The sequence below is a fragment of the Apostichopus japonicus genome, chromosome 15 (genome assembly GCF_037975245.1).
Source record: "Apostichopus japonicus isolate 1M-3 chromosome 15, ASM3797524v1, whole genome shotgun sequence".
In the NCBI taxonomy this organism is placed as follows: Eukaryota; Metazoa; Echinodermata; class Holothuroidea; order Aspidochirotida; family Stichopodidae; genus Apostichopus; species Apostichopus japonicus.
The window spans coordinates 25,212,242-25,239,331 of record NC_092575.1 but is presented as its reverse complement, the minus strand read 5'-3'; the positions used below and the strand labels follow the sequence as shown (position 1 = coordinate 25,239,331).

General features: G+C 37.3%; 2 protein-coding genes across 2 annotated transcripts; one reads left to right on the top strand and one right to left on the bottom strand.

The window, feature by feature from the left end:
* Positions 1 to 125: 125 nt before the first annotated feature.
* On the bottom strand, positions 126 to 17,378 carry LOC139981346 (uncharacterized). The gene is made up of 7 exons (XM_071993684.1): positions 17,170 to 17,378; positions 16,620 to 16,665; positions 15,924 to 16,029; positions 5,419 to 5,449; positions 3,941 to 4,096; positions 1,951 to 2,088; positions 126 to 872 (listed from the first exon to the last, which is right to left on the bottom strand). The coding sequence occupies exons 1-7, from the start codon at positions 17,361 to 17,363 to the stop codon at positions 722 to 724; spliced, it is 822 nt and encodes a 273-aa protein (XP_071849785.1). The 5' UTR covers positions 17,364 to 17,378; the 3' UTR covers positions 126 to 721.
* On the top strand, positions 6,362 to 15,096 carry LOC139981345 (uncharacterized). The gene is made up of 7 exons (XM_071993682.1): positions 6,362 to 6,924; positions 10,521 to 10,723; positions 11,943 to 12,036; positions 12,736 to 12,992; positions 13,489 to 13,721; positions 14,186 to 14,345; positions 14,870 to 15,096. Exons 2-7 carry the CDS (start codon positions 10,522 to 10,524, stop codon positions 15,007 to 15,009), a joined length of 1,086 nt encoding a protein of 361 aa, XP_071849783.1. The 5' UTR covers positions 6,362 to 6,924; position 10,521; the 3' UTR covers positions 15,010 to 15,096.
* Positions 17,379 to 27,090: the final 9,712 nt, after the last annotated feature.

Genomic DNA, 27,090 nt, shown 5'->3' with positions numbered 1-27,090 from the left:
GACGTCACATCCACATTAACATAGTAAAAGGCACATATATGGTGTTATATAATCTAATATATATTCGCTATAATAAAGTATAACTCTGAGACAAAATGGAACTGTCACCTAAGTTGTGTGTTGGGAAATTAAAAAGAGACAAAAACATTAAAGTAGCGTTACGAAGATATTGAACATGCAGTTCGCTGACAACAAATTTTAACTTTAGAAATAACGAATCCATAATCTTCCTATGCCTCTTGATGTTTCCCCCACGAGGCCATCTCCCATTAGAGCATATTATCTGAACTGAAAATTCTACATAGCAAACTATCGGATAAGCCTCTTCTTGATATTTCAGCTACGCATGCGTGATGAAAACATCGATGATGATGATGATGATGATGATGATAAGAACAATATAATTCCCGTTGCACTTTTTGTTATACGAGCAATATGTTAATTAAGTCTATCTTTACTGAAATTCATATTAAAACCATTTTATTGTTGACACTTAATTAATTCGGACTTACCCCATCACCTCTCCCCCCCCCTCATTTCAAAAGCAAACCTACGCTGAAATAAGAGCATTCCTTTAAGTAAATTTCTGTAATTTGTGCATATATCGTGACCTGAACTGAAATTAAGAACAAAAGGCAGCTTTATTTGAAATCAGGAAACGGCTTATACACTTCTTTTACCCTGCCTGAATATGATAAAAACAAAATGTCTACAAAGTAACTTAATAATAATAGTAACGGTAGACATCGTGGCAACAGCAGCCAGTCCGCACGCGTATGAGTGTCCAGAGATAGTCGCAACCTCGTTTCACATATGCCCATTGATATCCGTATTGAGTCACACACTTGCCCTTGCATCTGCATCGGGTATCTCTGTGGATAAAACAATAAGGTAGAAATTATTCAGGTTTAAATGTCATGCCACGGTTTTAAGAAATCAAGGAACTTACAATGATCAATTCTAAGTCGACTTAAAGTTTTAAACTTATTTTCATGTGACCAAAATGACGTCATAAATGATGTAGGTTCTACGCACTTTTGGATAGCTTTGTTTTATATCTCATAATTAAGAAAAGAATAAGGTCAACCGCCCCAAAACTAGTCAACCACGTAGTACTGCCTAGTGATATATTTAAACATAATATTCAATATATGACTTTATTGTGACCTCAATACTGATTTCACTAATACCAGCCTGTATGCATTCATTGCATGGAATAAGGAATTGTAGTACACTAATACGAGCCTATATGTATTCATTGCATGGAATAAGGAATTGTAGTACGTAACTCTGTATCATACATTGTATATCCATTGTACTGACGTCAGCAGCATATATAGACATTACTAGCTGGCCTCACAATGACGAGAACCCTTTGTTTACATTTGATTGAACAAAGTAGATGTGATGTTACACTCTTCACAATGAATACGAAGAGGACATGTTATGGATCAACTACCATCGTTTTTGAAAATCATATTATTTCTGATTTTGTGTAAATATCCATACAAAATTTACTCATGAGGGTATGGGGAGGGGGGGGGGGAGAGGGGCAAAGGGAATGAGAGCAACCACGTATACTACTTCGGGGGGGGGGGCTTCAGCGCCCCCTCCCCAAGGAAAAAAATCAGGGGATAACCCCCTAACTGGTTGACAGAATATTTCCAACGACTCAAAAATCCTAGTGTTTTATAAATATAACATGCATATGCGGTATAACCTAAATAGTCGAAAATTATTAACAGTTGCAAAACATAATTTTGCATCTAATCACGTTCACGTTTACCAAAATTTGTTATAGACTCCTCCCTAGTCTTACCATCTGATCCCCCTTCCCCCACCTCTTCCAGTACCAAACAAAGGTTGTTCTGCCCCTGTGGAGGGATTAACCATTCCCCACGGTTACGGAGGAAATAATATATTTTCCCTTCATATTTCAGTTTAGCTCACATGCAATATGCTTCGTAGAACTTTTTTGGATATATAACCCACACGGACTGGCCATAGATATTCGTTGCCGTCTCGATTTCTGTGAATTTGCGATACACGTTGCATTGGTTTCTGGAGTAATAATACCACAGTGAGGATCTGGAGAAAACAAACGATTTTAAATCACTAAACGATGAAGAACAATAGAGTGATTACGTCATTCATAAATCTATCGTTATACTGGATGCACCGCCAATTCTTAAAAAAAAATGACTAAAATAAACTGTGTTACACAATAACTGAGGATTTATGTAGGTGTGAGTGCCGCTAAAACCACATAGTAAATTGACGTCATCAATTTAACAAACAATAGTTAAGGAAAAAGTTCGTTTGCTTTTTAAAAAAAAAAATCGATATTTTGGGTAAAATCTACGATTGTCCGCCCCCCCCCACCCCAAGGATAATCGGCCTTATATACAAACTGGTAGATTCATATATTTCATGTATTCCTTTGGTCAATAGATAACATATTCCAACTTTGATGTTAAAATTTGATATTTGAAACGTCCAAGTCATACATCAGAAAAGTTTTCAAATCATCTATATCGAAGGGTACCAACTTTTTAAAGGGATAGTACGAGTAAAAATTTTATTTAATTGATGAAAATGAACCACATTTTGCGCATCCTGCAGTGAAATTTCCATTCAATTCTTTTAAGTATGTATGCGAAATAAGAACAATTGAAGTTAACGCGTTTCGTACCAAACGTAAACTTGACACAAGGTGTGATGTCTTAGATGTAAATTGAAAACAAAAGAAGCCTTTTATTATTTCTTACGTCCAATTGTCCACTTCATAATTAGACAGCAACTCAATATGAATAGATCAAATTCATTTAGTAGGTTGTTAACTTTCCATTCGCTTACAAGTAAACATTTAAAACCTTATACAGAGGTTGAACAATAAAGTGCAAGTTCAAGCGACAATATGAACACAACTGTTATTTTGCTTTGCTTCAAATTCACTTATATTTCAATATTGTGACAATTGCAATTAGCATTAGCATCTCGAAGCGCAATGTAGAAAGTGTATGTAAATTTTTTACCATGATGTTATGATTATGTTCCTCTTCCAGTGCTAGCAATATTTCTATAGTAGTTAAGTTTTCAAGATATTCACCTTAAACAACATATTTTAAAACTCTGGAATATTCCTTTAAGGCCAACTTGGTGATGACGTCAGCTTTTAGTGCTGGCGTAAACCAAAACCTTAACTTCATATTAAAAACAGAGAACATTTAGAGGACATTCACCACCATTTGTCCTTTTTTTACAAGTATTGTTAGAAAGCGAATTACGGCCCCCCAGTCTATTGTTTTCCTATTGTGTTATGTGGAGGTATCTGACCTTAACTGACCTGAAAGATTTGCTTTATTGGCTCCAATTATAGCACGCTGCAGCTAGAAAAGTTTCTTGAGATTACGTAATTGACCTGCCATGGTCGTAAATCGACCGCAGGCTCAACAATTAGCCTGAATAGCTTCTCAACACCATTGTGTAAACACTTTGTGGTAATATGTTCAGTCTACAATGTAGTTAATGTATACAGCGTTCACACAAAGACCCTCATACAAGAAAAAATATGCGGCAGGCGTTGCAGACTAATTCGTAAAAAGAGGTCATTTTACGACCAAGTCAGGTCGATTACGTAATCTCAAGAAACTTTTCCATGATAGCGTGCTATAGTTGGTGTCTATATAGCAGAGTTTTTTCGAGGTCATTTTAACAATAATTTTAAAAAAATGGATATATTAGCTGGACTCATAGGTCTACAACATATCAAAACAAATTCTTAAGTAATTTTTTAAATGTACATGCTTGCCAACTCCCCCCCACCCTCCCTCCAACCCAAATTCCTTCTCTTTTTTCTAATCACCTATGTCCTATCATAGAGATAAAAAAAAAAGTATGAAATAGTTTCGCTATACTTCTTATACTTATACTTTCTTACTTCCTTTGTCCAGTCGAAAGAGAGGCATCGAATTCCTCGAAATCTGCAAGAAGGTTGTCAGGAATGATAGATTCGTTGTTGAACGTTGGCTCATTAGTAATATCTGACTCTCTGCCAGTGAAATCCTCTTGAACGATGTTTAAGTAAGTAGCGCGACTGCATGCAGAAAAACAGACGAAACAAAATTGTGAGATATCCTTCTTTAAAAATAAAACAAACGAACACATAATATTACGTTTAATTCATAAGTTATTGTAATAATAATAATAATAATAATAATAATCAGCAGTTATTTTTACGACGCTTAAGCGACCACAAATGTGGTAAAAGCCCGCAAGGGCTTATGAATTACAACTTACACGTCGGGTGGCTTCCAATTCAACATTTTAACTCAAATTTGGAATCTTTTCAATTTAGAAAGTCACTTCAGATGGGAAAACAGTAGATTGCTCTTGGATGAAAAACCCACCTTACTATGACCCGGCCGGGAATCGAACCCCGAACCTCCCGATTGCTAAGCCTCATTGCTTGTAATGCCACTGCCTTTATCCACTCGGCCACAGCACCGGTCATGTCTATACACGCAATGTACTTACGATCAATACGTGACATATATAGTGTTTTGATATGTCTCGGTCGTCTCATAACTTGCCAACATTCTTATCATACTGCATGCAGGTACATTAGTCTCCAATTCTGTTCCGATTCTACTTGTTTATTTATTGCTTGTCTCTCCCATTAGATGTCGGTGCATTCACTATACTCTGGTGAGATTCTATTTAGTTTATTCAATCAGGCAATTAGTAAGGATGAACTGAATTTGGTTTTTCAAATCCAGCCGAACAACTGGAGAAAACAAATAAAAAATCCGGCTGCGGAAGTCTAGCCGGCTTTACCTGATTTTGGAAATTAACATAACCTAACAGCTTCTTTGGTCTAAAGGAGGGGCGTAGAGTGTAAACGACTGCATATTCTAACCTTCCTGTTCATGTTATCCAGTTTGTGATGATTCACAAATTATGAGATCTTCTTTAAACACGTAGACTTTGCCGAAGGAATAGCCATAGAACCCTATTGGATTTAGAAGGAAAATCCGACCGGATGCCAATATGATAAAAAATCTTCAAATCCGGCCGGGAATGTCGGCCGGATTTTCAAATCATTTTCAAATCCGGTGCATCCTCTCCGATGGGATTCCGATATACTTAATCGGTAGGCCGTAGGGAGACCGCCACGTTTTCTTTTGACTGAAAACTCGTCCCAGAAAACGGAGTGGGCGGTGAGAGAAGGGAGATTAAGGGTGGGCGAGGTCATAGGTTAGCAGGGTGCAAATACGTAGTTACGTTCCTGCCGGATTTATTATCGACACATGACAACCCAGTCCCTCCTACCCCCCCCCTCCCCCATCCGAGCTTCAAACCCTTTACCGACTATCTAGTCACCCAAGGGATACCAATTAAATATGAGCATGAACTCACAGATTAGAGCAGAGACGATCCGGGGCTGCTTCCCAGTACGCATCACACTGGCGGTCCGCTAGCGTAAAAACGCTGGCGGTAAAACGCTGGAGGTCCGCTATCGGACCGATAGACATTACTGCTTGGAAAATCCCAGCGTAATGCCGACAGCGGACCAACAGCGTATCGACGTCGTAAAAAAGCCGGCGGTTACGCGCTGGAGGTCCGCCATCGGACCGATAGACATTACTGCTTGGAAAAACCCAGCGTAATGCCGACAGCGGACCAACAGCGTACCGACGTCGTAAAAAAGCCGGCGGTTACGCGCTTGAGTTCCGCCATCGGACCGATAGACATTACTGCTTGTAAAAACCCAGCGTAATGCCGACAGCGGACCAACAGCGTATCGACGTCGTAAAAAAGCCGGCGGTTACGCGCTGGAGGTCCGCCATCGGACCGATAGACATTGTTGCTTGGATAAACCTAGCAGAATTCCGACAGCAGACCGACAGCGTAACGACGTAGAAAATTTCCCAAAAATTGTATGTTATGAAAGTCATTAAGCAATTTACACAAGCACACATACACATTGACCGTCGGGTCAGGCTGTCCAAATCTTACGTTTCTATATGAAAGTTTAGTTAAAGATGAGTTTCTATTAAACTATTTTACCTGTTCTTTTTGTATATATTTGTTCCTGTGGAGAGAAAATTAAGAATACTTGGATTTTGTGTACTATATAGGACAGGTTTAGGTGCGGCTGGGCTAATACGTAATTAGGCAACCGCTGGTGGTCCGCTAACGGACCGATAGATATTACAGCTGGCCTGTAAGTCCAGCGGAATGCCGACAGCAGTACCGCCGGAAGGAAATATTGGATAGCTTTTGTGCAGAATTGGCGGGAAATTACCTTACCACACTAGCACAAACAAAATAATAGTTTTGCTATAAAACCTATATTCTGCAATAGCTTTAAGGTAATTAAAAATTGAGCTAACAAAAGTAGTTAAATTTTTTTGCTTACCATCCAATGTAATATATATTATCATACACTACATATATTTGAAGGGGAAAAAATAAAATAAAACACTGATCGAACGAGTCTGACGGGTACCGCATGAAGAAATGTTGGCAAGCATTTGGAAAAATGGGCGGGTAATACCCTAACCACAGGAACACTTACAGAATAATCTTTTCAACAAATTCAAATTCTGATATAAATATTTAGCAATATTAAATGTAACAAGCGATTTCCAAATACTTTAATAAATTTCAACTATCCAAAGAAGTATTTATTATTCAACAATTTAGCGTAGTTGAGAGAAAACAGTTCAGAAAACATTTTTCACTGATCGAACGAGTCTAGTATAACTGGCATCCAATCGCTAAACCGCAATGCTCAGTGTCTTCAGATATAGCAGCTAGTTTGAAAAGTGGTCGCTTTCGTAGTGCGTTAGAATTCTTTCGACGTCGGATATCCTGATCTATTCTTTTGAAAATCCTAGCTGATACAAATTTGCTTAAGAGGTATGTACCTTTTTTTTTCTTATTAAGGGTTGACAGTTGTACATAATTGATTTCGCAAGTATTTGAAGTGACTATTTTTTTAAATAAACTTAGACGTAATCTAGCGTTAGGCTAGAATGTATCGCTATAAGTTAATGAGAAGCCTTTCGCGGTGTATAAATTACACCTAGCCTACATTTGTAGGTTTTCATTATGTTAGGCTAAGCCTAAGTTTTACGCAATAACGATCACACATAAAGGTAAACTAATGATCTTGCTTGTATAATATAATAGCTAGGTTACACAATGTTATGCCGAAAAATCTGTTTGCCGACTATCAGAAGAAAACTGCTATCTAGGTTAATACTGTAAATAATAGTAGCCTAGATGACTATGGAAGGAATCCTCCTATTTTTAAATATCATATTCCTAAATACTAGGCTAGGCCTAATTTTAAATCATTTGGTACGTTACAACTTACAGTATTGAAAAATCCAGGTCATCCATAACTTTTGAGAAATAATGTACTGTTTAATTTGTATATAGGCCCCTAGCTAGGCCTAGTTAAAAAGGGTAAAGACTCAAATGATAAAACTTTATTAGGGAATATGTATGGTTGTTTTTATCAGGAATGGGTTGGTGGATAATTTTTTGGGGATTTAATGTTTCGTGCTTAGGCTTCAAATGTTATGTGAAAAATTAAGCTTTTTGGAGAACAATAGATCATCGGCATTAAAGTTCAATGTTTACTTCCTGTGGAGTATAGTGATACCAACCATGCAACATGATGATGAAAAATATTCCATATCTAGCCTCTACTCTCTAGTCTACTAAAAAATGGTGGCTGCCTTATCTCCTCTTGTTGCTTTTTTCTTGGTTACTGTCAATTTGCAATCATTGCATTGGGTCTATTCCATGTGCTCAGTTTCTGGTGAATCATTCTGTGCATGAATTCCAAGAAAATAACCTCCTATATTGAAGTGATCCTCGGTTAAAGTGAAGTTCATTTGCCCAAAAGCTGAACTGCCCCTATTCTGTGTCTATACTGCATGCCACTATTTAACTCTATGGAAAGTTACTTTAAAGGGTTAAAAGTTTACAGTGTTGTGGGGAACTGTTTAAAATTCCTTGGCAATAAATCATTGAAAGCACAGTTAGTGGAGGTAGTTTAGGTTCGATTTGCCCCTCTTGTATTCCCAGGTGAATTTAATGGCAATGAAAGTAGATACAAGTTTGAGAAAGCGGAGGGTAATTACCAGTTATTATTCTCTTTAAAAAGCTCTGCAGACAAAGTAACTTTACAAATTACATGATTTGTCTGCATTTGATGATGTAGATTTGACCTTATAGGGGCACTGTAGGAATTGGAAATGAAATGGAATTGACATTAAATTCAATTGAAGTGGCGATTGTCATTGTAAGTAATGAATACAGAATAAAGGTAGGTTGTTGTTTTTGGGTGTTTTCTTTTGCAGTATATTAACAGAAAAAATGGACCTTTCTGAAATCCCTGGGCGAACCAAACGAAGGAAAATACAAAATGAGGTTGATGGGCATGTCAACACTATTTTACAAGAAACATGCAATAATGATTACAACAACTTTGAGCTGCATGATGACACAGTTGAAGTTAATAGTGAAAGAATTCCAAGTAGTAATACTATTCTCGCTTATTATCCAAAGGATGATCTACCTAATGCTCCTTCATCTGAAAATAACAGTGAAAGGAGTACATCTCCAGATATACAGGATAATTTACACATAGATGGTGAAAGGTGCAATTTTGGTGAACATGAAGATTTTAGAGAAATCCCTAACTCATCATCGGATACTGATGTTGCTTTCAGTGACACTCCAGAAGATACCTTACAATTAGACCTGTCTAATTGGGCTAGTCAAAATGGAATAACTCATTCATCTCTAGCTGAACTCTTGGAAATACTCAGAAAACAACACCCACAGTTACCGAAGGACCCCAGAACGCTACTGCACACTAAATTGAATTATATTTACACTTTAGTATCTGGTGGTTCTTACTATCATTTTGGAATTGAAGAAGGCATCTTAGCAATTCTAAAAAGAGTGGATTTTGATGTTTATTCTTCCTTAGAGCTTCAAATAAATGTTGATGGGCTTCCTCTGTTTAAAAGTTCAAATGATCAGTTTTGGCCAATTTTAGGAATGATTGCTAATTGCCCCTTACGAAAGCCTTTTGTGATAGGTTTGTTCTATGGACAACATAAGCCTCGTAACCTTGATTTCCTCAATGCCTTTGTGGAGGAAGCAATACATTTGAATCATGAAGGAATTACATATAATGATAATAAATATCATTTCAAAGTCAGATCTTTTGTGTGTGATGCACCAGCACGTGCTTTAATAAAAAATATAAAGGGCCACAGTGGTTACAGTGGATGTGACAAATGTGTCACACGTGGAGTGTATTTAGAAAAAGTAACATTTCCAGATACCGATGCTGCACAGCGTACTGATCATTCATTTGAAAATATGTTAGATATCAATCACCATCATGGTCCAACTCCATTGTTAAGACTCGGCATAGGGATGGTATCGTGTTTTCCACAAGACTACATGCATCTTGTTTGCTTGGGTGTCACAAGAAAACTCATTATGCTGTGGATGAAGGGTCCATTGAAAACAAGATTAGGACCACGTGTTATAGATGGCATGTCAACTTCATTAATATCCCTGAGGTCATTTATTCCTTGTGAATTTGCTCGAAAGCCCAGGTCTATGAGGGAATACTTACGGTGGAAAGCAACAGAGTTTAGGCAGTTCCTTTTGTATACAGGTCCAGTTATCCTGCACAGCAGCTTACGAAGTACTCTATACAAAAATTTTCTACTACTTTTTGTTGGAATCTTTATTCTGATAAGTCCGTCTCTGTCCGTGTCACATTGTGATTATGCCCATCAATTGATAGTCCTATTTGTGCAACATTTTGGTTCTGTGTATGGCAAGAGCATGTTGACATACAATGTTCATTGTTTATCACATCTAGCCAGTGATGTTAAGCAACATGGATCCCTCGACAATTTTTCAGGATTTCCATTTGAGAATTTTCTGAAATCCTTAAAAAGACTAATCCGCAAGCCCACATCACCACTGCAGCAAGTTATCCGTCGATTGTCAGAGCAAACATATGAGCCCAAAAAAGTTGAAGAGAATGATAGGCTCCAGAAACCGCATAATGATGGTCCCCTGCCAGTTATTAATCGATGGCCATGTTTTCAGTATAAAGAGCTCCACATGGAAGATTACACGATAAAACTTAACGAAGCGGACAATTGTGTACAAATTGACAGTCAACAGTCTCGACACATAGTTGCAGTACAAAACATATATCGCAGCAATGATGTTGACTATATTCTAGCTCGGAAATTTATGAGTGAAGATTCATTTTTCACATATCCATTGGACTCATGTATATTAGGGATTTATACTGTGTCCAATTTGTCTGACCAGTTGCACGTTGTTGCAGTCACAGACATTGTTAACAAGTATGTACTTTTGCGCCAAAAAGAGCAACAGATAGCCATTCCTCTCCTGCACAATATGTAGTTGTGAACTTATTTACTGTTAACTTTAATTTGCAGTATGGAAACACCAAAGTATGCTGTTGTTGTTTTTACTGAGGAAGATGGAGTCAGCATGGTACCAATAAGCTGGTGTATAGATGACAGTAATTGCTACTGGCCACCATATAAGTCAACATTAAGGTTCCAGAAATCTGTAAGGATGGAGGAAACCCCAGGCGCCAACTGGACGACTCATGCTATTAGGATATTGTCAAGAACTGGTAAGTACAGTTAAAAAACCATTTATTTCTGCAGCAATGTGTTGAATATACAGCACTCCAGTTGAGACTATAGTTTAGGAAAATCAGCAAATTTTGCAGATTTTATCACAATTTATCTAATTTTCCAGATCAGGATTTTCAGGAACTAAGTTAGAAGCCAGTGAGTTGGGGGAACAAATTGCAGTTATGAGGTCAATTTAAAAACAAGAAAAATTGCTTAAAAGTTCTTAAATTTCCTTAAGATGTCGTTCCAGGCTTATGAATTACCCATGCAATGTGGGAACAACTTTTCCAGGCTGGTGGGGGAAGTTGAACAGGTACGAACCCCAAACAGAGAGACTGTATCTTTAAATTGTACATACATACACACAATAAAAGAGGGGAAGATGGGAATGGTTTTCTACTTTTCTTAATCAAATCAAACTTTATTCCCTTTTTAACATTTGAGTGCAAATAATGCATCCTTGGAATACAATACCCATACATAACAAAGTATATATATATATATATATATATATATATATATATATATATATATATATATATATATATATATATATATATTTATATATATATATATATATATATCTATATATATATATATATCTATATATATATATATCTATATATATATATATATATATATATATATATATATATATATATATATATAATTTAATGATAATTCACATACTAAAATACATGCACCATCTGCAAATGGTCCACACTTTTTGGATTCCAGGAGCCATATTTGAAGCTAATGGACATCTCTCGAACAGCTTGTGACAAAACTGACATTAGAATTAAATTAGTTGTGAGATGTGTTGCTGTCATTATTGATCTAACATGGTGTTACTTAATTGTTGTTTTAATTATCTGAAATTTAAAATAAATCAGTTTATTTTAAAGGTACTACAGTACATGTGCGGTAGTTAATCAATTTGCTAGCTATTTAAATATGGTCACCCTTGGTTTAATTCCTAAACTGTTTTTACTCTCACCAAGGAGGAATATTACCTCACTGGGACATTCAGTGTGTTCATGTAGAATGTCTAAAAACAATTTGGAGAGTAAAGACCTACAGAAAAGTACTTTTGAAACTTCTAGCAGTTATAGCATGCAATAATTTGGAGCCTGTAAAGACTACCTTTAACATGTTTCCATATCAAAGCTGAAGCAAATTAAAGGAATTATTAATGTTCTTTCCTGTTTTATACAGATTCATACGATAAGGCTCGCATGCAGATGATACGGGCTGAGGACACATCAGACTTGCAGTCAGATGCTGAAACAACAAATAAAAGACGAAAGAGGTGTGTATAATTTATTTCAATGGAATTCAGATACGGAATCCGTTTTTCCTATGCTGTAAAACAATACCTATAAATGACCCAGACTTGACAAAGTACCCTGTGTAGGTCAACAACTTCTTGACACAGTGAGGTTTTTTATTGTGTTAACAAGGTGTGATAACATATTCTTACATGGCTACAGTATTCTTTGCCAAACAGTGATAACACAAAAATCCAGATACAAGGAAAAAGGTCATATGGTGCAGAATAACTGGTAAAACTAGGTAATTTTTACGACTGTGACAGATTGATTGTGCAATCTCCAGAAACTTTTTATCATGGAGGGTGCCATAAACCTGGGGCCAATACAGCAGACTATTAAGTTAACAGACAGAATGCTCTGGACATACAGTACTTCACAGTTGTGTGTTGCTCTCATTTCTGATAGGGATAGGCGTTTCAAAGGATATGTTCCAGAATGTTTTTAGTTGGATAGAATGGCAGAATTGTGAGTTGATGAATAATTTATGCCTTACATGTCAATGATTTATTTAAGTTACATGAAGTGTGCACTGCTACAGACAGACTTAAATTTCAATTGACTTTTATTTCATAAATCAACTTTAAGATGTATTATTGAATATTGATACAACTCCTGGTCCAAGTTGAATCTGAGAGTCGACCAATGATAGGTTTTCATAAACTTTGCTTTTCCCCTAGGGTGAACAGAAAATATCTTTCTTCGGATGAAGATGCTGATGAGGACAGCGATAATGATAATCTAGTCGCTGCTCCCAGTCCACCTTTACCACCATCAACGTCATCTGTTTTGTCGACTCCTTCACGCCGAGCATTGCTATCAGCGTCATCCCCAAATGACTCCCAGCCTTCTTTGAATTCTTCCTATGCAACTTCTTCTGGTTTTGCAGAAACACCTTCATCAGGATATTGTACAGAAAGTAACCTTGCCATCAATGGTATGTACATTGTTTTTATAATAAATAACTAAAACAAAAGGCGTTCTATAACAAGCAGTCTGCGGAACATGTTTGCATGGCAGTCACACAGATGTCATCTCATGCATAATGGAATATATGCTATTGATGTGTAAAAATAGCCTATATGGTTTACCCAATCAATGCTCTAAAGATATCATGTAATATTATATATATATATATATATTATATATATATTATATATATATATATATATATTTATAATGTTTTTATGGATGATAACCCTGTACATGTAGCGGTGTAGTGACGAACATCTTTATTCCCAAACTGATGAAGTAATATAGTACCTTATGTTTCTAACTTTCTGCAAAGTGCCTTCATTAGAGGTACTGTAATATATAGTGTGTGTTTTATGATCCTTCAAAGAATCAAACACATTTTATGTTCTATAGCATATATACTCCACTCATATTTTTAATGGTTGATGTACTCATTACAAATTGACTTTTCGTTACAGCAACAAACCGTACCATATTGAGGCTGTTAACTGAACTTAAATCGGACGTTAAAGAACTAAAGCAGCAAGTCAGGGTCAACAATATGCTGCTGAAAGACATGACTGTAGCAAGATCAGAGGAAGATATAGAATTTGCTCTACCTGAAGGAATAACTATTCCTGTGGGATCTTTGGAGGAGTTAATTAACCTGGATGACTGTATTGAAACAAACAAGGCTTTGGAAAGATATTTGGTAAGTCAGAATAAAAATGTAAGGAAAGTAATCAGAAAACATATTTTCCAAAGTATAATGTTAGTTTATCATAATAAAATTGAAACCAGTCAGGCTTTAATGTGTCAGTGGTCTGTTAAAAATAAAAATATTTCCTGAGGTGCTAATTTCCTTTTCCTGGGAGACAATTAAAAACTCTAAGGTAGTTACAGACATAAAGGCATCTAGGTAACAAGAGTTTGGCTAGAAATTCCTTTGCCTTGCGGAGCATCCTACAAAAGTTGGCTGTTTAATCAATCTTGTTTTGATTGGACTAAAAAAGGAACATTGCAGCACTGCATTGCTAGTTTCTCTTAAAATATTGATAAGAAAACAGAAAAGAAGCCAAGGTGTGGGATGAAATAACATAACTTAAATATTTCTGTTTGTATAATAATAACTGTAATGGTTTCTGATCGACTTTTCTTTCTTTTTGTTGTTTGAAGTTAAAAAGACTATCAATTCTTGGTGGCAACACGTTGAAGGAGTGTGTCAAAAGAATCCTGGGGGATGTATTGTCAAATGCAGTTGCTACCAAACTGAACTGGACAGGTACAACTGGGAAAACAGCCTTTGCGAAGCTACATATGAGGAACATAATTGAGAGTGAGTTTATGTACATTTTTGTATAAGCAGTGAGTGAAAAGAAACTTGAGTTGTGTGAAGGGGGTTGTGCATTTGACTTGTGGAACAGCCAAGTTTTCAATGCAACACCCGATTAACTAGGATTCTTGCTTTAATTTGCATTGAATTCTGCTCATTTAAAAAGTTACTACAAATATATGTTAACATAACATGTCTTGTTTCAGATGCAGCGGTAATTCAGCATTCAGCATTGATTTTTAAGTTTTTTCACCCTATGATTTTATTGACCAGTCCATTGTCACTTTCTATATACCAATTTCCCAATTGATGGACCAAGATTTGCAACAGTAATGCATGTGTTCAGTATAAAATAGAAGGTGACTGTCAAAGGCAAAGGTAATATTTAATATATCACTGAAACAAGGTGAGTTACGTAGTTTTAGTTTAACCAATTGTTTTCATAATGTGAGACTCATTATTGCCTTCAGTTTACTGCTTGTGTAGATGCAATCTTTTATAAAGTGTAATATGTTTCGTATTAACAGAAGCTGTACGAAGGAATCAAGCAACTGTCCAATCGACTACATCTGACATTCAGGCAGCGGTCGTGAGATTTCTGAAGGGTGCATCTGATCGTGAGGGAGGGCGAAAATCTCGGACTACACCACAAACAGTTGACGAGTGAATTTCTTTAGTGCTGTTGAAACATTTAACGCTGAAACTCATTTTTTCGCTTTGTAATTTATAGGCATAATAAAATGATAGCAACTTATTTCACTGTGTTAGTCATTATTTCTTAATATGAAACCGCATGTGAAATTCAGTAAAATCTGCAGGTGGACCAACAGCTCTGTTCTAGTAGTACTGGCGAAGAGTAGGCTGGCAAAGACAAGGTTTTGCCTACCAGGTTGCTGGGGGAATACCAGATTTGGGCTAGCAGGTCGCCAGAACACTGGATATTAGGCTTGCGGATAGCCAGCGGCTCTCTCTGACAGAATGTCAGCGGAACACTGGCGGTACACCGGTGGTAAGCTGGCGTTTCTCCGGTGGTCTGCTGGTGGTACACCGGTGGTACACTGGCGGTACACCGGCAGTACTCTGGTGTTTCTTTGGCGGTTTACTGGTGGAAAACTGTCGGTACACCGGCGGTACGCTGGCGTTTCTTCGGCGGTACGCTGGCGTTTCTTCGGCGGTACGCTGGCGTTTCTTCGGCGGTACGCTGGCGTTTCTTTGGCGGTACACCGGGCGGTACGCTGGCGTTTCTTTGGCGGTACGCTGGCGTTTCTTCGGCGGTACGCTGGTGTTTCTTTGGCGGTACACCGGCGTTACGCTGGCGTTTCTTCGGCGGTACACCGGCGTTACGCTGGCGTTTCTTCGGCGGTACACCGGCGTTACGCTGGCGTTTCTTCGGCGGTACGCTGGCGTTTCTTTGGCGGTACACCGGCGGTACTCTGGCGGTCTGCCGGCGTTGTCGCCGGCGGACCGCCGGATTTAAGCCGGCCAAATCTCTGGCGTTCCGCCGGCTTTCCCCGCCGGTGGACCGCCAGTGGTGCAGCTGGCGGGCCGCCGGTGGACCGCTAGCATGATGTTATCTGGGTTGGTCTTCCGAGGGCACGGTGAAGCTCTCTAGAGTTTCTGTGGGTTCCTCTTGATCACGTTGTGCAAGCACCGAGTTAAAAAAGAACAGAAGTCCTAGGACACACATCTATAAATTATAAGCAATAGTTAAACGTCTGTATTTAGAAGACTGAGCCTTACATTGAATGATATTGAATACATGTTATTTATTCGAGGACATAAATGTCTTATATTTTCTTTTCAAGTTTTAGCCTGCAATATTAGTCTGTGTGTTAGACTTATTAGTCCAGTCGTTTTAATTGATGAGGCTGAGATACTTACAAGGCTAATATCCCTAAACTTATGTGTCGTTTAGATCATGTTTAACGATCTAACACATATCAACATCAACATTGTCCTAACGTCATCAGACCTATACTATTAACCTTCATCAGCTCTTCTTTCGCAACACCAAAAATTATAATACATTACATGAATTCTAAATAAATATGTCCGTCCGGACATGATGATGTTGTAGATATTACCTCTGGAAAATTAATCTGTCATTTATGATATAATTGATCTCACGCTAGAAGAAGTTTCAGATAATAAAACAGTCGACTAACAAATAAACAATAACAAAGTTTTCTTGATAAAACTTAAATTACGGTTACTCTCTTCCTGTATTCAACTTTAATGAAAAATTAAGAAGATATGAAACGATCAATATTTACTTACTAATTTGAAATGCATGATGGCGCTAGTACTGAATCGACTCCGTAAGCTGCATAGGGTAAAACACAACATGGTAAGATATAAGAAGTCTTATATCAACTTGTTGTTTAAATGGACAAACCAGATTCAAAAATAAATCATGATATTATAATAATTCAAAATATATAAAATCTCCATGACAACAGAAACGTATACAGAGGCTTTTCGTCGGTTGTTATAGTAAAATGTATAATATAATGCAATATGCTTGTATCATTTTCTCATTGACACATTGGAAATAATAACACTAACAACAGTAAACTGTCTTTGCGAGTTAGTATATACCCATGAATATCCAGTTTAGAGCAAACTATAATAATAAAATGAATAAAATTGCTAATTTTTCTGTACAACGATTTTACCTCGAAAGGGTCGTTACTTTATTAAAAAAAAAGTTTGCTAGCGGCTCGTACAAGACTTGCTTCTCAAATGTATTATATGAGGATGCAAATTAACACTGGCCAGGCTAACTTTAATTTAGTCCAGCGAGAAATTACTGTTGAAAATTACTCACCTGGTTGGATGATAACAAATTCGACTTCTGCAGCGACGCTCTTGAATTTCAGGAAAGATTTGAATAAATTGTTCATTTCGAAGTCCATATATATACTTTTCTCTACTATTTTTTTCTGACTCCAGTTCAATAGAAAAAGGACCAATTTGGTGTAAATCCTGTTTCTTGACGTCAAACATTAATTGACGAATCATCTGCGCTGTTAAATGTGCCGTTTTAGTTATAGTGGCCAATCAGAAGTAGACTAACTAATAGTTGAGCGTTCTAACATCTCTTGTGATTGGCTGAAACAAATCGACACTACTGAAGTTCCTCTTTTTTGGGTGTGGGCGAATTAAAAATGACAATGCATACGTGCGTCATACAGGCTGAGTAACAATAACAGAATGTATGTTTTTTTATACATTTTTTACAATTTTTCCTCTTATTGCTATGATATTATAAAAAAAATATAGTGATTCTTTGTGCAACGTTAACCAAACTTTGCGGTTTAATAAGTTTCTGTAGAACACAAAACACAGACAAGAGTGTGGGTGATTTTTTTTTTTTTGTTGAGGTATACACTATTATTTGACCGGTTCGGTGGTTTAGGGGTCACCAATATTCGGAGGTTGAACCCCCTGGGTTGGGTTCCAAGGTGAGAAGAACCAAGATATTGCTTGCTCTCTCGTGGCAACATTTAAGCACAATAATACACGTCTCACAGAAGATGTATACTCTTAATTCTTTTTATATTTGAACAATCGACCTCCTCCCCACCATTTCCCCTCGTCAGCTACCATAAACGGCTCCTATAGGGCAATGGTACTTTTGCAATTTCAATCAAAGGAACCCAAGAATTAATATCACCACATTATCAGCGGTTTCTAGTTTCTCCAATGTATTTTTGAAGTGCACACGCCCTCAAAACCCACACACGTTCGTCTCTGTCTTTTACGTTTATGTTCTCAGGTCTGCTCTCTAAATGGGATGATCACCACTCCACGCACCCTCCCTCTATCTAATTTGTACCCATCCCCCACCCCCTCCCCCTACCCCGCTATTCCTCCCGTTTTTCCCTATTCCAAAATTTAAAAAAAAGTTTACAGCAAAATATAATTAATGAGCACAAAATCCCCCGAGGATCCTTGAATTGATTAATATACAGTACCCTGAATGACCTACTCCCCCCCCCCTCTCTTCCCCGCTCTTCCTATCAGTCTAATACGTTGTACCGTAAGAACAGATCGCATGCATTTGCAAGAAAGATACTCTGTAGTTCATATCTATTTATAGATGCACGTTGCAACACCTGTGACCTGTATTAATTGGTGCAATGATGCAGTAGATTTAATTTAAAAACTACACAATCAATTGACGTAGATGCAAATTAAACCTGTTTTGTGGTCGACACGAATTTGTGAGAAGAAGGATGTCAGGACATTGTTTAGTTTACGGACCAACACACAAGTTATGAATACCTTTTCTGAAAGGCTCCTATACAGAATCCAAGAGAAATTTAAGGTACCTTATCTTCGACTAAGGCTTTAACGTTGACCATTCTGGGACAAAATTTTCATCATAAATCATTTTGCAGTTAAATATTAAAATTTTAGACGTGAAATGGTGCATTCTTAAGCAATTCAGGATATATTTGAGGTCAATAGTTAGTTTTACACACCACACTGTGAGTTCAGTTAGTGTAATTATATGTTAGTTGGGTGGGGTGTAGGGGTGAGGGCGGGGACTTGTCTGTGCTCACTATAATAATACTATAATGATAATAATAATAATAATAATAATAATAATAATAATAATAATAATACAATTATATAGTGTTAAGTACAGCTCTGGAATAGCAACGATCTACAGCGCTTTGCAAAAACAGTTACAATGTCCAAACGGGTTGTTTTTAAATTGCAAACAAAGCGGATCGAAAGGGTAATGCAACTTTGTAGAGTAAAATTATCAAAATTGCAATGGATTATTACTGAACTGACATGATATTATACGACCCTTACAGGGAAATACTAAAGGAACCCCCCCTCCCCACCCCTCTACGTCCACACCTCTATGGAAGATAAACAATGACATCAATATATGGGGAAAATATCTAGTTTTGTTCTCATCAGTTTAAGAAAATTCACCCCAATAGCTTGATCTGAAGGAAGCTTCCAAATAATTTTCTTCTGTGTCATTTAGGAATAAAACAAGTGGAAATGCATTGTGGGTAAGTCTGAGAGATCTCGACTGAGGTCAAATATGCATTGTCTTGTTTCGGGTTTGCAGTTTTTATGATAGTTTACGTTTATGTTTCAGATATGTACCTGATATCAATATATAGTCAAAATAACGATATGATTAAAGCTCATTAAGGCTAACACATCCATGGTCGATTAAACCAAGTTTATTTCCATTTTAAATTCAGAATCTTAGTTCAGCTAGGCTTCTATCTCCATTTAAAAGTGTCCCCCTTTGACTTTCCTCTGCTGCAAATGTAACCAGAATGAAAAATGCATTGAGGTTTCGATGACTCCAATGCACTAGACTTCTGCTTGTAAACCATAAATATAGCTGTTACAATATAAATGGCCCGAACCACTATTTGATGTACAATTACACTATAGCATGGTAAACACAGGTCAGTCTACTGTACGTGACAATACACACTTCCACCAAAAACAATAGGGATCTTGTACTCAATGTGATGCATCCACACATTAAGTATGAGATTATCCACGATTCCCATCGTTATAGATATCATTTAATAGGTTTTTCAGAGTTTGACCTCTGTGTGACCTCAAATGAGATTGGACCTCACAAGCAACAGGATTCTTGTACTAAATATGGCAAATCCATTTACCATGTATGAAAATTTTTATCCATGATTTTCACAATGAGAAATCATGTTTTAAAGGTTCCAGGCCTCGACACTGAAATACCTTTAAAAGTACTCGCTATTTGGCGACCGTGACTTCAAATCTACTCGCCAAAATGCAAAATTCACTCTCCACTATGACGGCTGTTCAAATCTCCATAGTACAGATCTACAACATCAATACTTTCTATGAACAAAGGTTAGGCACTTAGGCAGATACATGATGCTACGAAATTGCTTATTGGAAAAATTATCATTCTGTGCTGTATAAAATTTCTACTACAAGTAAGTAATGAACAAAGTAAAATATGTCGCAGAATCGTAAATTAGCAGCTAGGCCTACTGTAGTATCTCGATGTTTATATGTTACATGGGCTGAACGTATTACATTTGCAAGGAAAGATGATCAAGTGTATTTGAGACAACATATGGGACAAGTGCAAAAAGCAATTTTAAGAAATCTTGGAAATTTTCTTCTGACATATATTTCTTTGAGGAAATAGCTTTAAAGGGAAAAGGTCAAACAATTCGGAGCGTTTGACAGAATAGATGGAACCAATATCCGCTTCAGGTAACAATATAGACTGACGCAAATTCGTCTGTTATTATACAAAGTTGGTCAAAAAATGCCGGGTTCAAAAGTTAAAAAAAGGTCCCCAAAAGAGGAACTAGTTAAAATAAAACACAATTCAAGCAATAACAGGGGATCGTTAAAGTGTTACAATCTCTTTATTCTTCATTTCTTTGTAATATTCTTTCAATTCCAGATTGTTCTGGATTCTACCAAATTATACATGACCCACCATCTCCTGTTTAAAGTTTTCTTTCGTTTTTAAGCATTTTAATTCAAAAACAGTTTAGATCAAGATATGTTATCGAACTCTGTCAGGGACGGTGGAGCGTGTTGGGACTGGGGGTGTGGGGGGGGGTCGATGGACTTTAGCCCCCCCCATTACACACGCACACACACACAGTGTTTTTATGCCATGTCTAACAGTTTGCAATTGAAAACCCAAACGATAGACAAAAATTCTCTTCATTAACTAATTATAATAAAAAAATATGTGTGTAATACAAATGTTACACAACAAGCTCGCGTGCATCGCAAATCGATACCACCGTTAAAGACATGCCTCGCTTCAATTCTCATACGTTGATATTGACAGTCAAATGGACAATATTTTGCTTCACAAACCCCTTAATCCATGGAGTTTTGAAATACATTCCTCAAAATTAATATCAAAAATCGAAATTTTGCTGAAACACCGAGATCATTCAACAGTTTGATCTTACATTATAACTTACGTAGTAACATCCGCACTACAAAGAAAACACCCCCCCCCCTTTTCCCCGTTCCCCTTAACCATGACAAACACAATATAGATATGACCCTGTTCCAGGGAGGTGGTCCTTCCTGGGGTAATGCGGCGTATACTGAAGGTATTTTTTTTTTGGTAATGATGACGCTATAGAAATATGTCCTGAATTACTAGTTCTACTGATTTGTGAAAACGGAACAAAGGCTCATTGACGTAGATGCAAATTAAAGTTATTGTTTTGTACGCCGGACCCTGGGAGTCACACGATATCAGGACAGAATGGAGGAAGTAAAACTGGACAGGTTAAACATGATACAACAAAACCCTTGAAAAACATATTCATATTAATAGGACTATAATTTGATTTCTTATATTCGCTTTAAAGGTAACAATATCGCTGCTGACCTAATGATTTGTGGGAACTGTCTGTTTGGTCATTACACTGGCAGAAACGACAAAGAATCGGACATGTGGTGGGAAGGTGAAAATTATATGAAAATGATAATTTTGTTAAGTAACTGATATATATATATATATATATACATATATATATATATATATATATATATATATATATATATATATATATATATATATATATATATATATATATATTTATATATATATATATATATTGAGCAGATGAACACGTACAGTATGTAAGTCATATTGATATGTAGGCTGATATGATGAGGTTTTTTGAATATTTTATGAAAGTTCAGAACACCTAATATTTCCGAGGGCGGAAGCACTTTAATCTGGGGGGGGGGGGGTGGAGCACCGACGTCGAAGGGCACTTTGCAGAAATTCGATTGGACTGATGCAGCCTGATACCCTTTATAACTCTTATTGTATTATCTTATCTACGTATACGCATCACTCCATCAACGCCCCCCCCCCCTCTCTCTCTCTCAAGGAAAAAATGCATACTAGTATGCCGTTACAACGACGATTCGTTTGCCAAAAAGGACTGTCAAATTCGCATTTACTTTCCGCGCTGGGCTTACTTTCTGGGTCCTCTGACGCCTGCTACGAAAATGTGCCCCCGGGGTAGCGGAAGAGGGGTGTTAGAGGGTGTTACCCTCTACTCGAAAACCCCTACATGGTATGCCATTACAACGACGATTTATTTGCCAAAAAGGCCTGTCAAAGGCTTGTCGAAAAAGTGCCCCGAGGCAGCGGACGGGATGCAGGGAATGTCTGGTACATCCCCACCCCCAAAGCATCCGTAATCGACCTGCCACCTGTCGAGATTCCCAACAATATTGCGATACATGTGAGTGAAAAATTCGGACGTAGCAAGCAGCGTCGAGCTACACGTGCTAGTGTGAAGACGTTTATTCTCGACTAGTCGACTAGGCTTCAGAGAACCCAGTGACAGGATAATGGTTAAATGAGGCCTTTATACTACACGGTAGTAATTTTCGGCTTTTGGTTTCTGCTATTGTCCGCTAGCTTCTACTGAGTTCACTACAAGTTGATGTTTGATTGGCGTAACCATGCAGGTACTTATACAAAATGCTAATTGCTAAAGTAGGAATCTGCCGAATAAAATTGCTTCCATTCGAAATAGCTTTGAGTTTGACACACAGAATAGGATTAGATCTCTTACTGAAATATCGCAGACCTAATAAGGTGATCAAGAGTACAATTTTCATGTAGAAAAAGGGCACATTTTTAACCTGAGGAAAAGTGGGGGGGGGGGGGCACGTGCCCCCTGGTTCCGCCGCCCTTGTATATATATATATATATATATATATATATATTTATTTATTTACATATTTATATATTTATATATTTATATATTTATATATTTATAGATTTATATATTTATAGATTTATAGATTTATATATTTATATATTTATATATTTATATATTTATATATTTATATATTTATATATTTATATATTTATATATTTATAGATTTATAGATTTATAGATTTATAGATTTATAGATTTATAGATTTATAGATTTATATATTTATATATTTATATATTTATATATTTATATATTTATATATTTATATATTTATATATTTATATATTTATATATTTATATATTTATATATTTATATATTTATATATTTATATATTTATATATTTATATATTTATATATTTATATATTTATATATTTATATATATGTATATATAGCTAAGTGGATAAATTTAAAATTTAAAAAAGGATGGAGTGTAACGTCACACACTCTGCTCCCATCTTCCTGCTGCTGAGAAAAAAACAGTTTACACAAGGGGCCAGTATGGACAAAAATAGAAAGGGTAACCTGAGTAGTACGTTGATGATAGCATGGTTACAGAGAAATAAACCAACACGTAGTAATACTGAGCTTAGATCTTTTAGATGTTGCCAAACTGAGGACAGGGTCGGATTAAGGGCAACTGATGTCCTAAGCATAGCCCAACAATGGTGCCCCTTCGGCCCCTTCTGTATTACTTAACTGATAAGACATTAAGACTCAATAAGTGCTGAAAATGAAATAAAAGTTTGAAAATTTATAACCCTTCTTCAGTTTTCTTCCAGGTCCGATCCCTGCAGACCCCAACGACTATATTAAATAAAAACTCTATTTCGGATTTTACTACAATTGAGTGAGTCAGTGAAAGAGGTAAGGGCATGATTTCTAAGGGTGGGGGAGGGACTCTGCTATGCCCCCTTCCCATGGTGCCCAAAGCATGTGCTTATGTTGTTTAATGTTTAGTCCGGGGATGTCTAAGGATATATACTTGGCGCATATCACAGTCAATACTAAAAGCAGTCGTTGGTGAGCCAACTAGGGTCATGTGTAACTTCGAATTTTTGTTGTTGTTGAAATAACTACTTCTATAACAAGGAACGTCTAAGTAGTCGCATTAAATGGCAATAGTTTGACGTAAACGGATCAGTTGCCATGGAAACATGATAAGAGCTCCGGATAGGCTTCTTTTTTTGTGATCTTTTGAAGTCGCCCCCACAACAGGAATTTGTGGTCCCTTCTGTCTTTTTGTTTCGATTTGTCTTTAACATCTTTTTTTTCAGTTCTGTTGTGGTTTAAAAACCTCTGAGAACCCACGAAGCATGAAAACAAGTTTTCTATAGTCTATATTTGTTTAAAACTTTTTTCCCGAGGCGCCATCAAATTAAAAGAGTATTCGAATGAATAAGCAATTTCTTGTTACTGATGATTACATTATTGGTATCCTTTTTTAAAGTGGAACATTAAGTGAACTTTATTCTGTTGTTGTGCTGTATTGTACGTGGAAGATATATGAATCCATATGCGAGAAGTGCAGGGTGGAGGGAGGGTTTTGAAGCGCTATACAAAATCAGTATTCGAATGAATAAGCAATTACTCATTAATAATGATTAAACTTGATTCTGTTTTGTTCATATTATTTAGATATTATATGAACTATGTGCGAGAGGCCGGGGGGGGGGGGTAGGGGCCGGACTCACGCAGCCCAGGAAAATATGGGATAAAGGGTAGTGCGCATACTCACCTTAGAGCTAGATGCCCGGTCTTTCGGTCGAGGACCCTGTCGTTTAATCATACCTGTTCTATCATATATGGGGTAGTGGTGCAGTCTAATTTTAGCGTATAACTGTCACGAAAAGCATGCATCTTCTTTCCTCAGCGACTTTGCTTATAAAACCCCCCCAGAAAGACCCATCTATATGGAGAAAGACATGAGACGAGAATCCACTCACATCCAACTCCAGCACTCCCATCTTCCCACCCCCTCTTTCCTCTCTCTGTCTCACGCGCTCTTTCCTATCCCTGTCCATATCCCCACCCCCTTTTCATCTCTTCTTTCCCCCTCCCCTCTCTTTTTTCTCCCGGTTTCAATTTCTTCAAACCTGACCCTAACTACCAAATTGGTTGGAATTTAGTGTCACTTAATGATGACCGCAAAGCAGAAGTTCAGTTGTTTCAGGCACCTCACAAAAGTTTATGTTCGGTCGTACAATTATGACGATGGATGGCGATAGAGAAATAACAATGGATGCCCCTCCCCCGACCCCCTAGTGGGGATGGAGAGGACCACATGACAGAGCTGGTTACATGTCTGCTTCTTGGGATTACTGACAGCTTATCCATTGAAACCATAAGAGAGAACCGTTGCTTAGCAACTGATGAAACCGGTTATTATGAAACGAAACATAAGAAACACGGCTTCAACAGGGGTTAGCAACAATATGCTCTTACCGACCATTTCTTACCAGAAGCTTCCAATGACTTGTATTCTGGGCATGTAGAAAGAAACTTACAAAAGAAACAGAAAAAAAGGTTCTGGGAACCCCCCTGGGATTACCGTCTGCACGCTTTATTCAACATGTATTGTTGTCATGGTAACAAGTTTGTATATTCAAGCAGTCTTTTCAGTTTTCTGCCTATGAAGAAAACCGCAAATATTACAGCAATAACAAAGAGGTAAATGAAAAATGAAAAGAGCGCCAATCTTGCCCCAAAACAGACCCTCGAATCAGAAATCCCATAAACGCATTTATTCAAGACAGATAATGATATGATTCATGCATTGATATTCAGGCGCGTATCCAGGATTTTCTAACCCGGGGGGGGGGGGGGCCGCGAATTACTATCTAAGCGGAGCGCCACCATCGGTCGGCGCGCAACGTACAAGAAAATTTCTGGTTTTGATACCCCCCAGATCACCGGAAATAGCACTTCTCGGGCTTGAAAATGACCAACCAGATGTACACTTTTGCCTGAGAACCAGGTATTTCCCAAAAGTTTTTTCCATTCATAACCTTTTTGAAGATTGTCACACATCATGTTCGACCTCATTGCATGTCCTATGGATCATTGCTTTTGTAGGTGATTCTACGTCACGGCCCACAATATCCGAAAGCCCCACTTTCCAAGGTTTTAAGCCCATTATTTGTTGAGAATTTGAAAATTCACATTTCTCGTGAATAAAATCACTTCAAAACATACCCATAATGTTGCACAAAATTCAATCTATGGACAAGCAATATAGAAAAACCTCCTTGAACCCCTAACAGACAGGTCAAAGTTGCACGAGTAGAGGAAAGTATGATGAAGAATGTTGGTGAGGAAATTTTGGAAAATTCAGACACAGTTAATTTATTGGTGTAGAAATATTAAAACCTCTTATAATGGGTATTATAAAACTTGGTTGAAGGAAATGAAAGATAGCAGATATTTCCGATATCAGGTACATCGAAACCGAACACTACACACATAGGCGTAGGTCCCGTAGGAGGCGGTGGCTGCAGCCCGCCTCCCCCCCCCCCCCCCCCCCCGCAACCAATTTTTTTCCCCATCTTTTTCGGGCACCTACTGAAAGAAAAATAAATAGCAATGAATAGCTTAAAAATGATCTCCTTGGTAATTAAAATAAAGTTGTAAGCTTGGCCGACATTACTACTGTAAAAGAGAGTTTTGACATAAATGGATCTGTATGATTTTTCTCCATCTACATAAGACATTTGGTTGTTTACATAGCATCCGGCGGTATACTGTACAACTTTCACGGACCGTAAGGTACACGATGCCATGCACTGTAATGACCGATGCTTGCTTATATGATATTGGCATTGATATGTTGAACGCGCGCTTTGCCCGCGAAAAATTTTGGCTTTTTTTCGGGCAAGTCATTACAGCCCCCAAATCCAATTGGGCTCCTACGCCTTTGACTACACACATTGACAGTTTTTGAGGTTGTACATCGTGGAACATGCATTTCAATGCTCACTGATATGATG

Bases quoted from the DNA above. Each gene is read 5' to 3' on its own strand.
- LOC139981346 (XM_071993684.1), bottom strand. From the start codon at position 17,363: ATGATTCGTCAATTAATGTTTGACGTCAAGAAACAGGATTTACACCAA. The intron at 16,666-17,169 runs GTGAGTAATTTT...TACCCTATGCAG, and splicing joins ATTTGTTATCATCCAACCAG to CTTACGGAGTCGATTCAGTA. The intron at 16,030-16,619 runs GTAAGTAAATAT...TATAATTTATAG, and splicing joins CCATCATGCATTTCAAATTA to ATGTGTGTCCTAGGACTTCT.
- LOC139981345 (XM_071993682.1), top strand. From the start codon at position 10,522: ATGGAAACACCAAAGTATGCTGTTGTTGTTTTTACTGAGGAAGATGGA. The intron at 12,993-13,488 runs GTATGTACATTG...TTTTCGTTACAG, and splicing joins AAGTAACCTTGCCATCAATG to CAACAAACCGTACCATATTG. The intron at 13,722-14,185 runs GTAAGTCAGAAT...TGTTGTTTGAAG, and splicing joins AGGCTTTGGAAAGATATTTG to TTAAAAAGACTATCAATTCT.